Source organism: Mustela lutreola, chromosome 18, assembly GCF_030435805.1.
Source record: "Mustela lutreola isolate mMusLut2 chromosome 18, mMusLut2.pri, whole genome shotgun sequence".
Classification (NCBI taxonomy): Eukaryota; Metazoa; Chordata; class Mammalia; order Carnivora; family Mustelidae; genus Mustela; species Mustela lutreola.
In genome coordinates this window covers 40,838,802-40,854,963 of record NC_081307.1, presented here as the reverse complement: position 1 = coordinate 40,854,963, position 16,162 = coordinate 40,838,802, and the positions used below count along the sequence as shown (strand labels likewise).

The window sequence follows — 16,162 nt, the reverse complement described above, 5'->3', positions numbered from 1 at the left end:
CAGAGTGCACACTCAAACACGCTCTCTCTCTCCCACAAACAGGAACAAGAGTGTGCTGACACCGTCTGGAAACATCTGATGTTCCAACAAAGGAGGCTCCAGCTGGATGAGTGAGGAAGGCCGCTTCTGCTGCAGGAATCCTGTTTTTCTAACACCCACCTGGCCAGTGAATTATGGACAGCCCCCCCCCCCCCGGGGGCGGGGGGGGTGAACAGTGTGGATGCAGAGGTAGCAGAGCTGCTGAAGCCGGACAGGAGACTAATAGAGACTAATCGAAATCCGGATCACAAATGAGAGTCTTAAAAATAAAAGCAAGCTCGGGGGTGCACTCCACAGGGACCGAAGTGCAAATCCCGGGTCTGAAGTTTAGAGGCAGCGGCCTTGGACGTGTTGGTCCTGGGATGCAGGGGTGGGACTGATGGGATGAGAGTATAAAGTGACCCACGCTGGCCCAGGAAGAAAGGGCTGCCCTGTTTGTGAGCCCTTCCCCCTAGCTCCGCGCGGCAGAGAAGGGGCTGCGGATCACCGGGAGGCCGTCGGCGCGTTCCCGGGAGGAGGCATCGGTGCACCGGCCTGGGGACCAAGCCACGGAGACCCTGGCCCCGGGCTGGCCCACGCCTCCGTCAGAAGTTCAGCTGAGACTGCACGGCGCTGACGCACTCCTCCTCGCGGCAGAGGGGAGCGGTGTGGGGGCCGGAGGAACCGTGCACACACCAGTGAAATCTGATCGCCGGCCAGGAAAAGCCCCGGAGGCACGGGCGACCTTGCGCAGCCCGAGTCAGGGCGCGGTCATGGTGGGCTGCTGAGCGCGGCTGCGGCGGCGGCGGTGGCGCAAGCAAGCGTCCCCATGGAGAACCCCGTGCCCCCCTGCGCCCTCTATCCCGGGGACGACCGCGGCCGCGGGGCCGAGGCCGGGGGCGCCTTTGCGCAGGGAGCGTGCGGCCAGGCCGGGGGCCGGGGCGGCGCGCCCGCAGCTCCGGGAGAGGGCAGCCTGCAGCCGCCCGACGCGCAGACACCCTGCAGTCTCCGCGCGTCGCTGTGCTTCAGCTCCGGGGACGGCTCCCCGCCGCAGTCTCGCGCCTCCGCGGCGGAAGGCGCAGCGTCCTCCCCGCCCTCGCGCCGCAGCGGCCCGCGGGTCGTGGAGCAGCAGTGGGAGGTCGGCGGCGCCGCCACCGCGTCCGCCGAGCAGCCCGGGGACCCCGAGCAGCGCGCGTCCCCGGAGGATTCTGTGTCCCCGGAAGAGCCCGCGTCCGCCGAGGAGCCCGGGGACCCAGCCCAGCGCCCGTCCCCGGAAGAGCCCGCGTCTCCCGGGGAGCCCGTGTCCACTGAGGAGCCCACGTCGCTGGAAGAGCTCGTGTCTCCCGAGGAGCCCGTGTCCACCGAGGACCCCGTGTCCACCGAGGAGGCCACGTCGTTGGAAGAGCTCGTGTCCCCTGAGGAGCCCGTGTCCCCCGAGGAGACCGGGGACCTCCCACCCGTGGCCCCGGGCGTCGGGCCGGCGCACGGGGAGCCTGACCTGGTCATCGAGGTGTCGGGCCGCCGGCTGCGGGCACACAAGGCGGTGCTGGCGGCTCGCAGCGACTACTTCCGCGCGCGCGCGTCCCGGGACGTGCTGCGGGTGCAGGGGGTGGGCTGGGCGGCGCTGCGGCTGCTCCTGGCCTACGCGTACAGCGGGCGCATGGCGGGCGTGCGACCGGACAACGTGGCCGAGGTGGTGGCCGGCGCGCGCCGCCTGCAGCTGCCGTGCGCCGTGCAGCGCGCCACCGACGCCGTGGCGCCGCAGCTGAGCCTGGCCAACTGCTACGAGGTGCTGAGCGCGGCCAAGCGGCAGCGGCTGTCCGAGCTGCGCGACGCCGCCTACCGCTTCATGAGCGACCACTACCTGGACGTGCTGCGCGAGCCCGCGGTGTTCGGGCGCCTGTCGGGCGCAGAGCGCGACCTGCTGCTGCGCCGCCGCCTGCGCGCCGGCCGGGCCCGCCTGCTGGCCGCCGCGCTCGGACCGGCCGGGGAGCGCGCGGGCAGCCGCCCGCAGAGCCCGTCGGGGGACGCGGAGGGTCGGGGCGACGCCGCCGTCTACTGCCTGCACGAGACGGCCGGCGAGTGGCGCGAGCTGACGCGGCTGCCCGAGGGCGCGCCGGCGCGGGGCTGCGGCCTGTGCGTGCTCTACAACTACCTCTTCGTGGCCGGCGGCGTGGGGCCGGCGGGTCCCGACGGCCGCGCGCGCCCCTCGGACCAGGTCTTCTGCTACAACCCGGCCACCGAGCGCTGGAGCACCGTGCGGCCGCTGCGCCAAGCGCGCTCGCAGCTGCAGCTGCTGGCCCTGGACGGCCACCTGTACGCCGTGGGCGGTGAGTGCCTGCTCAGCGTGGAGCGCTACGACCCGCGCGCCGACCGCTGGGCCGCCGTGGCCCCGCTGCCCCGCGGCGCCTTCGCTGTGGCGCACGAAGCCACCACGTGCAACGGCGCGATCTACGTGTCCGGGGGCTCCCTCTTCTACCGCTTGCTTAAGTACGACCCGCGGCGCGACGAGTGGCAGGAGTGCCCGTGCAGCAGCAGTCGGGAGCGCTCCGCGGCCATGGTGGCCCTGGATGGCTTCATCTACCGCTTCGACCTGGGCGGGGGCCGCGGCGACTCGCAGGCGGCGGAGGCCGGAGGCGTCAGCGTGTTCCGCTACCACTGCCTGGCCAAGCAGTGGAGCCGCTGCGCCGCGCACCTGCGGCCCCCGGGCGCGCCGTCCAGCCTGCAGCCCTTCCGCTGCGTGGCGCTGGACGGCACCATCTACTGCGTGAGCCGCGCAGGCACCTGGCGCTTCGTGCCCCCGCAGGACAGCGAGCCCGGCGCGGACGTGGGCGCGGGCGAAGGGGGCAGCTTCGAGCCCGCACCGCTCCGCGCCCCCTTGGACGCCCGAGGCTCGCTCTTCCCGTTTGTGCTCAACTTGCCGGAGAAACCGGACCGAGGCGAGGAGGGCGCCGCGTAGGGGTCCACCTGGGGTCCACCTGGGCATCTCCCTCAGGGACGCCCCCGTGGGCGGAGATCCACTGGAGGGGGTGGGGGGGCACGGTCCATGGGGACCATTTAAACCCTTTGAAGTTGGAAGCTTGTCGCGGGGCCTTGAAGACTTTTTGCAATGCTGTTTTAAGGTCTGCTGCCCTATTCTGCATTCCCTTTTGCACCGCTTTGCTCCACAGGGTCAATGGCTCACTATGTAAGGTGTGTGTAAAGAGGTGACCTTACAAATATGGCATGGGATGTCGGAGGGAGAAGGAGGAGGAAGTGGAAGATGACGCCTGAGGATGAGTGGGTGGGTCCCAGAGTGCCCATCCATTGTGCCAGGGTGCTCAGGGGCAGTTGAGCTCCCGAGTGGGATGGAGAGTCCCAGACGGGGGTGTGCACACTAGCTTCCTCACTGCACCAGGAGAAGACCCTGCACATAGCTCAGGGCCACCACCCCCGGGCGGGGGAGCCCCTGAAGTAGGCCACCGTGGGCTCTGTTGGCTTGAGGTTTACACTCATAACCCATACGCAGAGCTCTTGAAACTTTTTCTGCTTTAGTGAAAAGGCTCATGTCATCCTATGTTCAATTATGGTTGGGTTAGTTTCCCATGTCGCAAGCGTGAAAGGTGGGATCTGTCCCTGTCTCCTGTCCAGCAAGCGGGGAAGGATTGCCTCTGTCTGCTGCGGATCCCACAGAATGGGCCTCACCCCCTCTCAAGGGCCACTCCATCTCACCTTTCAACCCAGATAGCTTACAGACTTTTGAGTTAAAGGGTGTTAATGATTATATCCGATGTCCTAGTAATGACTTACTTCAGAGAGCAGATTGCGAGTAGCAAAAGCTGACCCCAAGGATGCTTGTCTGTTTTGAAAGGAACCTTCCTCAAGTGCCCTCTACATGAGCAGCCACCTTCCTGTTCTCGAACGGGCTCAAAGAACAGGTGCCCCTTCCCCTCGCCCCCGAGAAGAAGGTTGAAGCCCCTCTCGGCACTTCTAAAGACAAACATGTAGGCACATTTGGAATCCAGTATTGTCCAATGTTCGCAGGATGTATTAGGCCATTCTGACGAGAGAGATTAATTTTTACTAGTATGGTGGCAGGAAGATGTGGCAGTGACAGGAAGTATACTGACATAGGGGAGGTAATGTGTATTTGTAACGTTAAGTAGCAGGTAAACTACATTTTTTCTAATCGACTTCCAAAATATCCTAATAGAATTAACATCAATTTCAGTACTTTGAGAGGTCACGAGTGTTAAAAAGAAACCAAGTGATTGCTCATTTGTTATAACATTTTACTTTCCAAACAGGTGTAGACAGAGTTTACTGTTTATTAAGAATTTAAGGGTAAAGTGTGTGCTCAGAAAGAGAGGCAAACCGATCTGGATTCTGAATTGAGGCCATTTAAAAAAATTATAACAGGAAAAGTGCATGTTGACAGTCACCGGCACTTAACCAGAGGAAATCGCGCACCCCTCACTGCTTTTCCCTTCTTTCTCCAGTGGTGGGGGTTGACGTCTCTGTAGCAACAGAGGGTCATTGGGAAACAAGTTGTGCTTTCTAAAGAGCCTGTGGTTGTGGAAGTTACCGGTTAAGTATGTTTGGAAATGACTAGCTTGCGTCATGATGCACAAGCCAGAGCGATGGAGTTTAGGATTTCTGTGAGAGTATGTTCTGGCGACCTATGTGCTCTCTCAAGCCTGCTCCTGAGCCAAGAAGGTATCGTGGCAGCCTGGTTCTTCATCTTAGAAAAGGACAGACTTCGCCTGGCCCGGCCGTCCGTACGAGTAGAACGCAGAAATGGTAGCGGGAAGGAAGTTAGCGCAGGAAACAATGTTCTTGTAAAGAAACGTGCGCCTGTGTCCAGCACATTTCCCTCTAGAATCTTGTATTTATGCTGAAGCTTTTATATGAAATGGAGCCAGGCCAATATTTTCATTCCTTCATTCTCAAATTCATGAAACACTATCACTGTGATTTTGCTCGTGAAATCATTCCTGCGATGTTTGTTGTTTCGGAACAAAATGCTGTGGGAGTGAGTTTCCCAAGCAGGCTCGTCCTGCAGGGGCACACGGGAGGTGCTGACTCGTGGGCGCTGACAGCCTCAGCGTCCCGTGCCCAGCTGGAGTTTTGTGTGTTGTTCTAGGATTTAATTGAACAGAGGCCGGCCCCAGACCTGGCGTCCCTCCTGCGCGAACTGACCCTGGATTTCCAGGGTTTGCCGCACTGGAATGCACGAGCAAGCCCAGGGAACGCAAGGATAGGTGCATGGACACAGAAGGACGTGGATCTTATTTCTCAATACAAATGCCTCCCAGAGACAAATGCCACGAGGACCAGTTTCTTTTGCTTTTGGGGCCAGTATTTGGAATTGTAACCACGAGGTTTGCAGCAGTCAGGCAAGCAGGTGGGGGCCGGGGCCACGATGCGGGGGACTGTGTGGTGCGTGGAGGGGCTGTTGGGGGGCATCCCCTGCCGAGACTGGCCCCTCACGGCTGATACTCCAAGGCGGGCCCTTTGCGCACACGACGGGACGCTCCAGGCCTGCACCAGCGCCGGGTCGGGATGCCTCGCTGTTCCCATTCCCGGTTGCTCGCTTTGCCGCAGACTCCTGAAGACGGGTCTGTCAGAGGCCAGCGCGTCTGATGTGTGTAGGACCACCCATAACTCTCGTGCAGGTGACCCTGGCACGCAGACATTTCCCCATATGCAAAGGAGCAGTGGGCTTGTCCAGGGAGACTGCGGTGGACAGAAAGGTCCGGCCTTTGGTTAGCCGACGGCCTTTGTCCATGGAGACTCACTCGAGCCGCAGAGACACGGGGCTGGCCATGTCTTCTTCCACACGTTTATTCTTGGTCTTGGGAACAACCTGAGCCCCAAGCGACCCTTGGCAGCTTTCAAGCTGGACTTGGGCCTTGCGGATGGGGTTTCTGCATCCCTGGGGGCCCCTCTAAGAGGACACACAGACGCCGTGGCTGCGTGTCTGCTGCGGTTTGAACTCTTACGCGTGCATTTTGCCGCAGACACTCAAGAAGCACAGCCGTCTGCCGCATCTGCGCCGTTTCTGGTGGCTTTGGTCATGCTGGCTCGTCAGGGGAGCTCTTGGGTAACTTCCTGTGAACAATTCTCAAACGGGATGTGTTTGAGGTCCTTGGCTGTATTTTCTAAAGCTGAGGTCCGTTGGGACCACAGCCCGCGGGAGCACCTGCAGGGCCGAAATGGCAGCAGATGGGCAGCTTGTGTTAGGTGCTTCCCCAGCTTATGAAATGCTGTAGTCGGGCATTCCAAAAATCCCAGCTTCTCACTTACACCGTACCTGGGCTGTGGTATTCATGAGAAGACAGGAACGAGACGCGCACGCTCCAGCAGCACCGCCTCTCTGCCCCAGCGCCTGGACCTGCCGGCACGCACGGCCAGGCCCCCGCGCTCCGGTGCTGGGCGTGCCGCTGTGACGGGCTCCGGGACTCTGCTTTCGGGGAGCCGCAATGCAGGCTGGACGCCTCTCCTGGGAGGATTCCGCCCTCCACGGCTCTAACAAGCGTGAACAGACTGCAGGGGGGCGTCGAGTAAAGTCGCACCAGCCCTGTTCCCCGCAGGTCAGGCCCGCGGACGCTGTACGCACAGGGAATGAGCTAACGCTTCGGTTTCCCGCGCCTGGGCGCAATTGCTGTGAAGCCTTGTCCGTGTCCGCTTATGCCACGATGAAATAAATCATTGGAAATGCTACTGCTCCTGAATCTGTGCCGTGGTTGCTTCTCTGCCCGCCCCCCCGCACCCCGACAGGCAGAGCGGAGCCCCAGGTGAGCTGTCCTCCCTCGGGAAACCAGAAGCGTCCTCACCTGGGCCGCGGAGGTGCCCGCCTTGTCTGCCAGGCCCGTGCCGGCGGCTCCCCTCGGTGGATGAGGGTATGATGACCCCCGAGCCTCTTTCCAGCCCCCACGTTTACGCTCGATGGTCTCTTCACACTTACAAGGCGCCTGTCCGCGCCTCCACCGCTCACCTGTCCCTTCCCTGCCCGCAGTGCCACGCGTTGGTTTCCCCGTCGGCCACACCTCTGGGTCTGCATGGTCACTTACTCCTACAAAGGGAAGCCTGTAGACCCAAACATCCCTTACAGTTCGCACTTCCCAGGATCACGGGCCCGTGCCATTGTTAATTTGTAGGGGTTCGTTAAGAAATTATTTCTTTTCCTCTTAAAACTATTGTTTCATGGGGCGGGGGGCTGGGGGATGTAACTTGGGCTGGGGGACGCAGGAGCTCCCCGATCCGAGCTTGCCGTATCATTTCCTAATGGCTTTTTCCCTGCAAAACCAGAATTCAGTCTGAACTTCCGCACAGCTGCAATCCCCCCCCGCCGAGTTCTGGGGTTCTGATAATGGCCTGAGATGAGTTTCTTGGCCTTTCACACCTTTTCAGTTAGGTGCAATGCCACGAAACACAGGGGCTTTGCAGACGGAGGTGATGCACTTTATAACAAGTTGGGGCCCATGGAGGGTATGGGAAAAGCTCACATCGCTGGTCTGAGATTCTCGTCCCGTGAGAAAGGAGGATTTTCTTAAAACCACTTCCGGCAGATGAACTGACATCTGTGTTTGCCGAGGGGAGTTATTGGGCTCAATTCTTCAGAGAGCACAGCGGCCCCCGAGCGCCTTCCTTGGGGACCATTTTGCTGGTGGCTGGTGGCCCTGCCCTTTGGCGCTAACAGGACATTGACCTGGGCACTGCGCTGTCCCAGACTGACCTGCTGGTTCCCGCAGATGCCTCCGAACATTCCAGCAGCAGGAAGTAAGCAGCCGTGTCCCAAGGGGTCCCGCTAGAAGCCCGTCACTGGAGCGTTTCGGGGAGGGATCCGGCACTGACCGCTGATCACCGACAGCGGGTCATTACTCTCCATGAAGCTGTCCCCTGGTGCTGGCTGGGAAAGGTAGAAAAAGCACCGAGGCAGGACGTCGTCTGCGTTCATTCTGAGTGGCGGGTCTGTCCCATAACTAGAACCTATGGGACGCCCGACTCCATGAACGGTCACATTTCCGTACCTGCATCATCAACAATGCCATCGGAGCGCTGACGGGTCAGCCGTGCGCACACCCTGCCGCAGGCACCCCCGGGTCGGGGCTTCTCAGACCTCAGAGTCCGGGAGAGGCCCTTTGCGAACTCCTAAAAAATGCAAAATCCTAGGTCCCAACACGAGAGGCTCCATTAAAGCTGTCCCCAGGGAGCCTGGAGTTTGGGTTTTCACAAACACCACAGGTATCGCCGGTGCTCACGGCCGCGTTGCGTGCGGGGGTCCCGCATGGTGCGACGGTCCCCGTAGAGCCCAGGTCCCCGTGGCGCTGTGCTCGCTGCGGACACGTCTCCGGGGCTGCCTCTCGTCCCGCACCTGTCGTGGCGACGCTGCCTGTGCTGCTCCGGCTGGATCGTCCTGGAGAGGTTGTGTTTGTCACACACCGTGAGTGGGGTGCACTAAGAACCAGCTCTTTATGATAAGCCGCTTACATGCTAGTGAGGGAGCCCAGACACTCAGCAAGGCCTGCAGTGTCCAACCCAGTGACCTTGGGCTGGGGAATCAGAGGCAGTTTGTGCACCTGAGCACAGCAGGGACCCTTGCCGGCAGGTCCGGTCTGTGCGGCTTCCGGCGGTGGAGGCAGCACGGCCCCGGGTAGTCCCATAACCCTCCGGCCGACGCGCACAGCCTCCCCCACCTCCTCTCCCCCCCACCTCCGTCCCCTCTGGTCGGGGCGTCGTCGCCACTGATGAGCCCCCATGGACACGCCCTCATCCCCCACATCCTCAGTGCACGTCAGGGTCACTGTTGGTGTCGCACGCTCAGGGGTTTGCACGAATGTGTGGGGACTCCTACCTGCCATGACAGGGTCACACAGAGTAGTGTCACCGCCTAAACCCTCTGTGCTCCCCCTGCCCCCCTCCCCCTCCAGCCCCCCCCACCCCCAAGTCTCCCTCTCCATCGTCATCCCCTGGAAGCCACTCGTCTGTTTACTGTGTCTGTAGTTCTGCCTTGTCCAGCAGGTCACAGAGTTGGAATCACAGAGCAAGTCGCCCTCAGACTGGCTTCCTCCACTGGGTGAAGCACATTGGAGGTTTCCCCGTGTCTTCATGGTTGGGTGGCTCATTTCTTTTTAGGGTTAACCACTATTCCAGGGTCTGAACACACCACAGTTGACTCAACCACCCGCTGAAGGACACCTTGTTTGGGTCCAGGCTTTGGCAACTATGAATAAAGTGCGCAGGTTTTTGTGTGGACATGAGTTTTCAGTTCATGTATTATTTTAGATCAACTTTATCAGGATACAATTTACACACAACCACGTAGCCTCATTGTCAGTGTACAGGTCCATGACTTCTGACAAAATACCTACGAACCCAGGGGCGCCTGGGTGGCTCAGTGGGTTAAGCCGCTGCCTTTGGCTCAGGTCATGATCTCAGGGTCCTGGGATCGAGCCCCGCGTCGGGCTCTCTGCTCAACAGGGAGCCTGCTTCCTCCTCTCTCTCTCTCTGCCTGCCTCTCTGCCTACTCGTGATCTCTGTCTGTCAAATAAATAAATAAAATCTTTCAAAAAAAAAAATACCTACGAACCCAGATACAGGTACCCTGAGTTCCTGTATAAAATACGGAGCAAGTGCTTCCCCGCGGACCTCACCCGACTCCTTCGCTGCCTGACCCCACATCCTGGCCCTGGGCGGTCAGCGTCCTGCCTCTGTCACTAGAGATCAATTTCGTAAACATGGAAACACACGGCATTTGCTTTTTTCTGTCCTTCTGGTTTTTCATGCGGCGCAATGGTTTTGAGATCTGTGTGTATCAGTCATCTGCCTCTTCCTGCCTTCCTCTCTCTCTCTCTCTCTCTCTCTCTTTCTTTCTTTGTTAAATTGTTTTTAAAGGTTGTTCCGCAAAGCAGATGCAGTATTTAAGGCCCCGTGGCCGGCAGGGACTGCTGCGTCATCAGCGCGAGCGCGGGGTTGATCAGAGCGCCGGGCAGCGGCAGCCCACTTCCCCAGCCAGACTTCTTGCGAACTGGTAAGTGACAACGTTGATATTTGTGTCTTCGCTCCAAGAATCCCCCAAATCCGGCCGTCGCTGTGACGGGTTCTAGTCCCGGGCTGGCATCGGGGGCTGACCTGGCCCTCCCGAGCTGGAGAGCGTGCGGTCCACGGGCCTGTCCGCGCTCGCTTGGCTCTCACCGCCGGCTTCACGCCCTTCCCTTCCGTCGGCTTCGGTGGGACTCGCGCGATTTTCTCATGTTGTGGGCAGCCTTAAAGGCAGGCGACATCATTCTGGGATAAAAGGGGGCACGAGCCAGTTGCATGAACTCGGGAGCTGCAGCTGAGGTGATCCCTGCCCCCCCCCACGACACGTTTCATCCGGGCTGTCCCTGCGGAGCAAACCACCGAGACCCTGCGGAGCGCCCAGCCCCGTCACTCGGCTGTGGGAACAAACAGCTTCCGCGGGCTGAGCGGCCACAGCAGATGCCACACCGGGCAGCTCACGCACAGGGTCGCGTTCACACCTCACAGACGTGTCGTAGGGTTGGCCAGTCCCCAAGGGGACACTCACATGGCAAGGCCCCTTCAGGGCCACCTGACTTCTGAGATTAAGAAAGTGGCCCTTTCCCGGGGGAGCCCCCGCAGCCCACCTGCCCAGGACAGCCCGCCCACCTGCACACGCCTGGACCTGCCCTGCCCTCCAGGCGTGAGAGAGCCCGAGCTCGGATGCAGGCCCCCAGCCGAGTGGCCTTTGTTCCAACAGACCCGGGCGGACTCTCCACCCGAGGGCCTCGAGACCGTGACCACGTGGTGACCAGCTGTTGGATTCAGCAAGATGGGGCACTTCGTGAGGGCCAGGTCTGTTCTGGGTGTGGGGACGCTGCCCTGAACCCCACCAGCAGCCCACAGCACCCCTTGACCGGCGTCTGGTAGACAGAGAGGGAACCCCTGCGTCACCAAGAGGGGTGGTCTCCTTCCCAGGAAGTGGCCCGGCGGCCACGGACCTGCTGCTCCTACCCCCAAGGGCGCGTGCGTCTGGGCGTCAGTAATGCCCATTCTCTACACTCAGCAACGCCCCGGGGAGCGGGTGAACTAGAAGTTTCCGCTTCATGTGGTTATTACTCAGGGGCTGAGTAAGCGTGTCTGAGGCCAGTCAGCATGACGGCCGCGCCACGGTCCTCGAGCCTGGGACACACTCGTCACCCCCACCGCCCCCTCTCCGGGCAGGCCGTGTGCACACCCCAGGGGCACCTCCCGACCCTGCGATGCACGGGGCACCCGGCCGGGCTCCACAGAGGTGGCCTGGCTTGGTGTTCAGGCCTCTGGCGGCCTTCGTGCGGGGTTGCAGCGCCCTGCCCGCCCCCGACCAGCTCCCCTGCTGTCCTAGAGCCTCCGCGGTGCTGCGTGGGAAGGCGGGCCGGCACGGACTTCAGACATCCCCAGAGAGGGTCCACCTCGCCCTCTGCTGTCGTCACACTGAGCGCCTGTCTGAGGGACGCCCTTCCAGGGAGGGCCACTCACCATCCCCTCAGAGTCCCCGGTAGCATGCCCACACCCTTGCCTGGAGCGCAGGCCCTGGCCCAGGGGCTCCACGTCCAGCCCCCACCAGCCCTCTGCGCCTCCCTCCTGCCTTTCCTCCTCTTTTCCAGGCATTCTGGCTGCCTCGCTGCTCCCCACACAGCACTGACCCTGGGATCCCCTCTGTCTGGGCCTCTGCCCCCTGGGCTCCCCGGGGCTCCTGGCCTCCATCCCTCCCTCAGGAGGCCTCTGACAGCAGCCCACTCCCTCCGCCTGCATCGGGCTGCGTCTCCTCACGGGAAGGCTTTGGGTTCGTTGATGGATCTTATCCGCGTGCAGCTAGAGCTCACTGTGCGTTTATCCCCTCCCGCCCGTCAGCGCGGGCTTGTCTGCTGGGCTGTCCTCCCCGAGCCAGCCCGGCTTCCCTTGCCCTGGGCCCGGCTTCTCCGTCGGGGGGGAGGGGGCTGGGAGACCCCCGGGCCCGGGTGAGAGCCCTGCGGGGAGCGCGGTGTGAGCCCCACTGCCCGCACGAGAGCGCGGAGGCTGGTCTCGGAGGACCCGTGCGCGGCCCCGGGGAGCGCTCTGCACCATCAGCCGCGTCCCGACACATGCGCGTTCTGGCCCTTGTGTACCTCCCAATCAGTGTTCCTTTCAGGGCAATTGTTATTTATTTGCAGTTATTTTATTTTATTTTTCATCCCGGCGCGCGCCTTCCTCCCCACCCGTTTCCACTGTGCCCCCGCCCCGTCCCCTCTGGGGACCAGCAGGGTGCTCTCTGCGGTTAAGGGTCTGTTTCTCCGTTTGTCTCTCTCTCTGTTCTCCTTTGCATGTTTGTTTGGCTTGTGACATTCCACACGCGGGTGAGATCATCAGGGCGATCTGTAGGAAGCGTTCGCACCCTTAGAGCACTCGACTTTAGCCAGCAGGCCCCCCGTGGGTTTGTAGGACAACCCGCCCGACACCCAGCTGCGTCGGACGCGTGCGCTCCGTCTTCGCGCGGGGCTTGCTCTCCCCTCAGCCTGTTTGTCCACGTCTGTGCTCAGCGGCCGCGCTCGCCGAGGGGCATGGGGTGACCGCACCCCAGGGCTCGGAGTTCCTGCTCCGCCCCGCTGGAGCCGCTCGGCCCGGAGGAGCCTCTGGATTCCACCCATGTGTCCCTGGGTGTGTCCCGAGGCGCGCAGACACACAGACGTGTTCGGGGTGTGTTTAATCGATCTCCGTCTTTTCTCACCGTCTCTACACGTTTAAGAAAGAGCCGCCCCTGGTGCTTCGTGTGGCTCCCGCGGCCGCTGCCTGCGACACACAATGCCCTTCGCAGCGACCGCTCCTTCGCCGTCCTGTTGAGGGACTCGCCTCCCCGAGCTAGCCGTGGGGAAGGAGCAGCCCCCGCCCCGCAGCCGGGATGGTGCCCTGCCCGGCTCTGAGGCCAGACGCACCCGGGAGCCCACCGATTCTGTGAGTGAGGACGGGCCCTGCACCAGGAAGCAGTGAGGTCTGATCCAGGGTCTGTGGTGTGCTCGGGCCACGGCTGTGCCGGCCCGTGTGGACGCAGGTCGGGGCAGGACACTCGTGGCTGCCATCGGCAGCTTCTCCGCGTCCAGCCCGGAGCCCGTCCTCCCGGGAGTGCTCCCGCCTCCTCATTCCCGCCTGAGCCCCAGGACCGAGAAGGGAAGACCTCGGTTCTCCTTCCGTCAAGAGCTGCCCCAGGGGTTGTTGCTGTTTAGAAAACGTTTTTACTCCTCAAAATGCCAGGTGGTTTTTCTGATTCGAGGGGTAACCGTCTGACTTACAGCCTGAGGGCGTCCCCCGTGTGGCTCTAGAGTCAGTGTTCCCGTGCGTCCGTCTGTCCGACCGTGTTGGAGAGGAAGTGTGCAGTGTGCTGAGCGGTGCCCAGCCCCCACTACCCCCCACGGGACCGGGGCCCCTGCGGGGCCAGAATGAGCACACAGGCCTGGTTTCCATAGTTCCCGTCTGGCGGCAGAGCCCCGCCAGCTCCTTGGACGCCGCCGTGGGGCCAGCAGCAGGCAGGCAGCGCCGAGAGGTGGCGGGCCGCCTACCGCACCGCCTCTGCGTGTTCCGGGGGGATGGGCGCGGCCTGGGCAGCAGCCGCTTGTCCGCCGTGTGTGCTCCGGCCGTTCGGCCCTCGCTTCCTTTTCCTGGAAGGATTTCATACGTGATGTCACTGAGTTCCCAGGCAGTGTTCTGAGCACAAGCTGCTTTCTCCACCCCCCGTCTTGCCTGTCACAGATTCCCTCTGTACATCCTGGGAACAGGGACACAGAAGGCCAAGTGTCCATTGTCTGTGTGTGTGTGTGGAAGTCCGCGGACAAAGGCCCTTTCTCCCCGCCGGCCCTGCTCTGACTCTCCCGCTGTTCCCTCCTCCTGCCGGGCCGCTGTCCAGGAACAGACGGGAAGACCGTGGCCTCGGCGGCTCAAGGAGGCCGCTGGACTGGAGAAAAAGAACATTTATTGTTAGTTCCCCACCATTTATGTTGACAGAGCGTTTTCTTTGATGTTGCTCGCTGTGTTTTTTCCAAAGAGCTGCAGGTACGAGTGATGTGTCACTAGAGACACGGCGGGCTTTGATTCCCGGCCCTGCAGGGCGGCTGCCCCCACCCTGTCTGTCTCCGTCTGCCTCTGTCTTGGTCTCTAGCCGTCTCTCGCCGTCTAGGTACTGATCGTTTATCTGGCACAGTTCAAGGGCCCCCGTGCTTGGTTTTCCTGCACCCGAGATGCAGGCTCTCGGAAGGGAGGGACAGTGCAGCGGTGTCACGGCCGTCACTCCGGCAGACGTGGGGTGTGTGTCCTGGGAGAGCGGAGAAGATGCGGAGCCACAGCTGGGGGGGGTGCACAGATGTGAGACCCCCCCCGGGCAGTGAGCGGGGGCAGGATGGACAGGACAGGGCCTGAGAGTCAGGGGAGGCCGCCCTGATGCCCCTTAGATTGTGAGCCAGGCTGGGAGGAATTACAGTTACAAACCGGAATGGAAGAATGAAAACCACCCGAGCTTAGCCCAGGATGTGAGGGGAGATGACTGTCACGTGTGCACACACACTCGCACACACACGTGCACAGTGGACGGTGACACACGTGCACACGCACAGAGCAGACAGTGCACACATACGTGCATACACGCACGCACGGTGGACGACGGTCACGTGTGCACATGCGTGTGCACACACTCACACTCGCAGTGTGCACCCTGGCCTGCAGGCAGTGTGTGTTCCTTACCACAGGTGTGCAAACCGTCGAGGAGCAGCTGCTGCCACAGCAGAGACCCCACCCTGGCCGGGTGATGGGGGTCTGACCCCTGCGCTGCTTGCCGTCGGCGTCCGTCTGTCTTCCCTCCTCCCCGGACCCGGAGATGCGCTCCGGCACGCCTCCCAGTGTGCCGGCGAGGATGCAGTATGCTGTAGGCTCCCCGGAGCCACCGAACCAGCAGGAAGCCTCTATTTCTAGAAAGCGGTTTCTGAGGAGGTGCTGGCGGCCACGTCATGGGGCTGGGACGCCGAGGGATCCTGTCCTGCAGGCTGGAGGCCCGAGGCCGGGCGTGAGGGTCGAAGGCCCCAGAAGCAGGCGTCTGTTGGCAGAAGATGTGTGATCCTGTCGAGCAGAAGGGCCCCGAGGACGGCATGCGTCCCACCCGCGCCAGCGACGGTCCTCACTCATCTCTGACTCAGTGCTGGGCCCGTAGGGAAACGCCCTCAGCCCTTCCGCGATCGTGTTTCATCTGGGCATCCTGCAGCCCAGTCACCTTGACACGCAAACCCACGGAGGCAGACAGAGGACGGGGCGGCAGCGGCTGCAGAGCGGCCCAGGGACCCAGGCCAGCGGCTGCAGAGAGACCCAGGGACCCAGGCCAGCGGAGCTCGGCCACGCGGCCCGCCCCGTCCCACGCCGCCGAGGCTTCGTCAGGGCTGCTCTCCTGCTTCTTGCTTCGGAGTGCCGCGGCCGTGTCTGTGCACACGCGCACATCGGGCCCCGCCCCTGACTTGAAGCCGTCGTGAGAGAGGTTTTGTCTTCTCCTGTTTCTGTCATGGTCCAGGTGACCCTGAGGCCATCAGTGCCAGCTTTGGGGTCTGGATTCTCACGGCAGGACGGGCGGGCAGGATGCCGTGCTCAGCAGGGCCCTGTGACCCCAGGGTCGCCCCAGAATGGCGAGGACCGCGTGGCCCACGGCGGGCTGTCCTCCTGCACTACCACCATCTGCTGGACAACATGGAACATTACACTCTGGGGACGGACGGTGACACTGGGGACATGGAGTTAGGTAAACAGCAAAATATTTGAAATGACGTTACAGCCACTGTAGAGTAAACCAGCACATGTCATGTATTTCAGAATTCTTTTCCATACATGTCACGTTATTTTAAATAGCGTCGTGCGACAAGTGCTTGTCAACGCAGGCACGGAAATGTGCGCTTCTTTTCAAAGGTGATGCATGTCCCGGACGGGTGACCCAAGTCCTGGGGCGACACGTGTTTGTGATAATGACCTAACACGCGAGGGCCCCTGTGTGTGCCTGTGAGGAGGGGTTGGAAGTCATTCTCGTGGGTGACGTAAGTGGATTCCTTTTGGAAGAGCCCAGCTGTCAGCCTCCGGTTATTAGAAACAGTCCAGAAAACTTCCACCCAGTGCGGGCGACGTA

At 61.8% G+C, this 16,162-nt stretch overlaps 1 protein-coding gene across 4 annotated transcripts in view; it reads left to right on the top strand.

Annotated features, from left to right (window-relative positions):
- The window catches only part of KBTBD11 (kelch repeat and BTB domain containing 11), a 33,634-nt gene extending 26,911 nt beyond the window's left edge, over nt 1-6,723 (top strand). For all 4 annotated transcript variants that reach the window (XM_059156292.1, XM_059156293.1, XM_059156290.1 and 1 more), the window contains exon 2: nt 43-6,723. In XM_059156292.1, the coding sequence (XP_059012275.1) occupies nt 848-2,977 (2,130 nt within the window). In that variant the 5' untranslated portion in view covers nt 43-847 and the 3' untranslated portion in view covers nt 2,978-6,723. The remainder of the gene's footprint in view (nt 1-42) is intronic.
- The last annotated feature ends 9,439 nt before the right edge of the window (nt 6,724-16,162 follow it).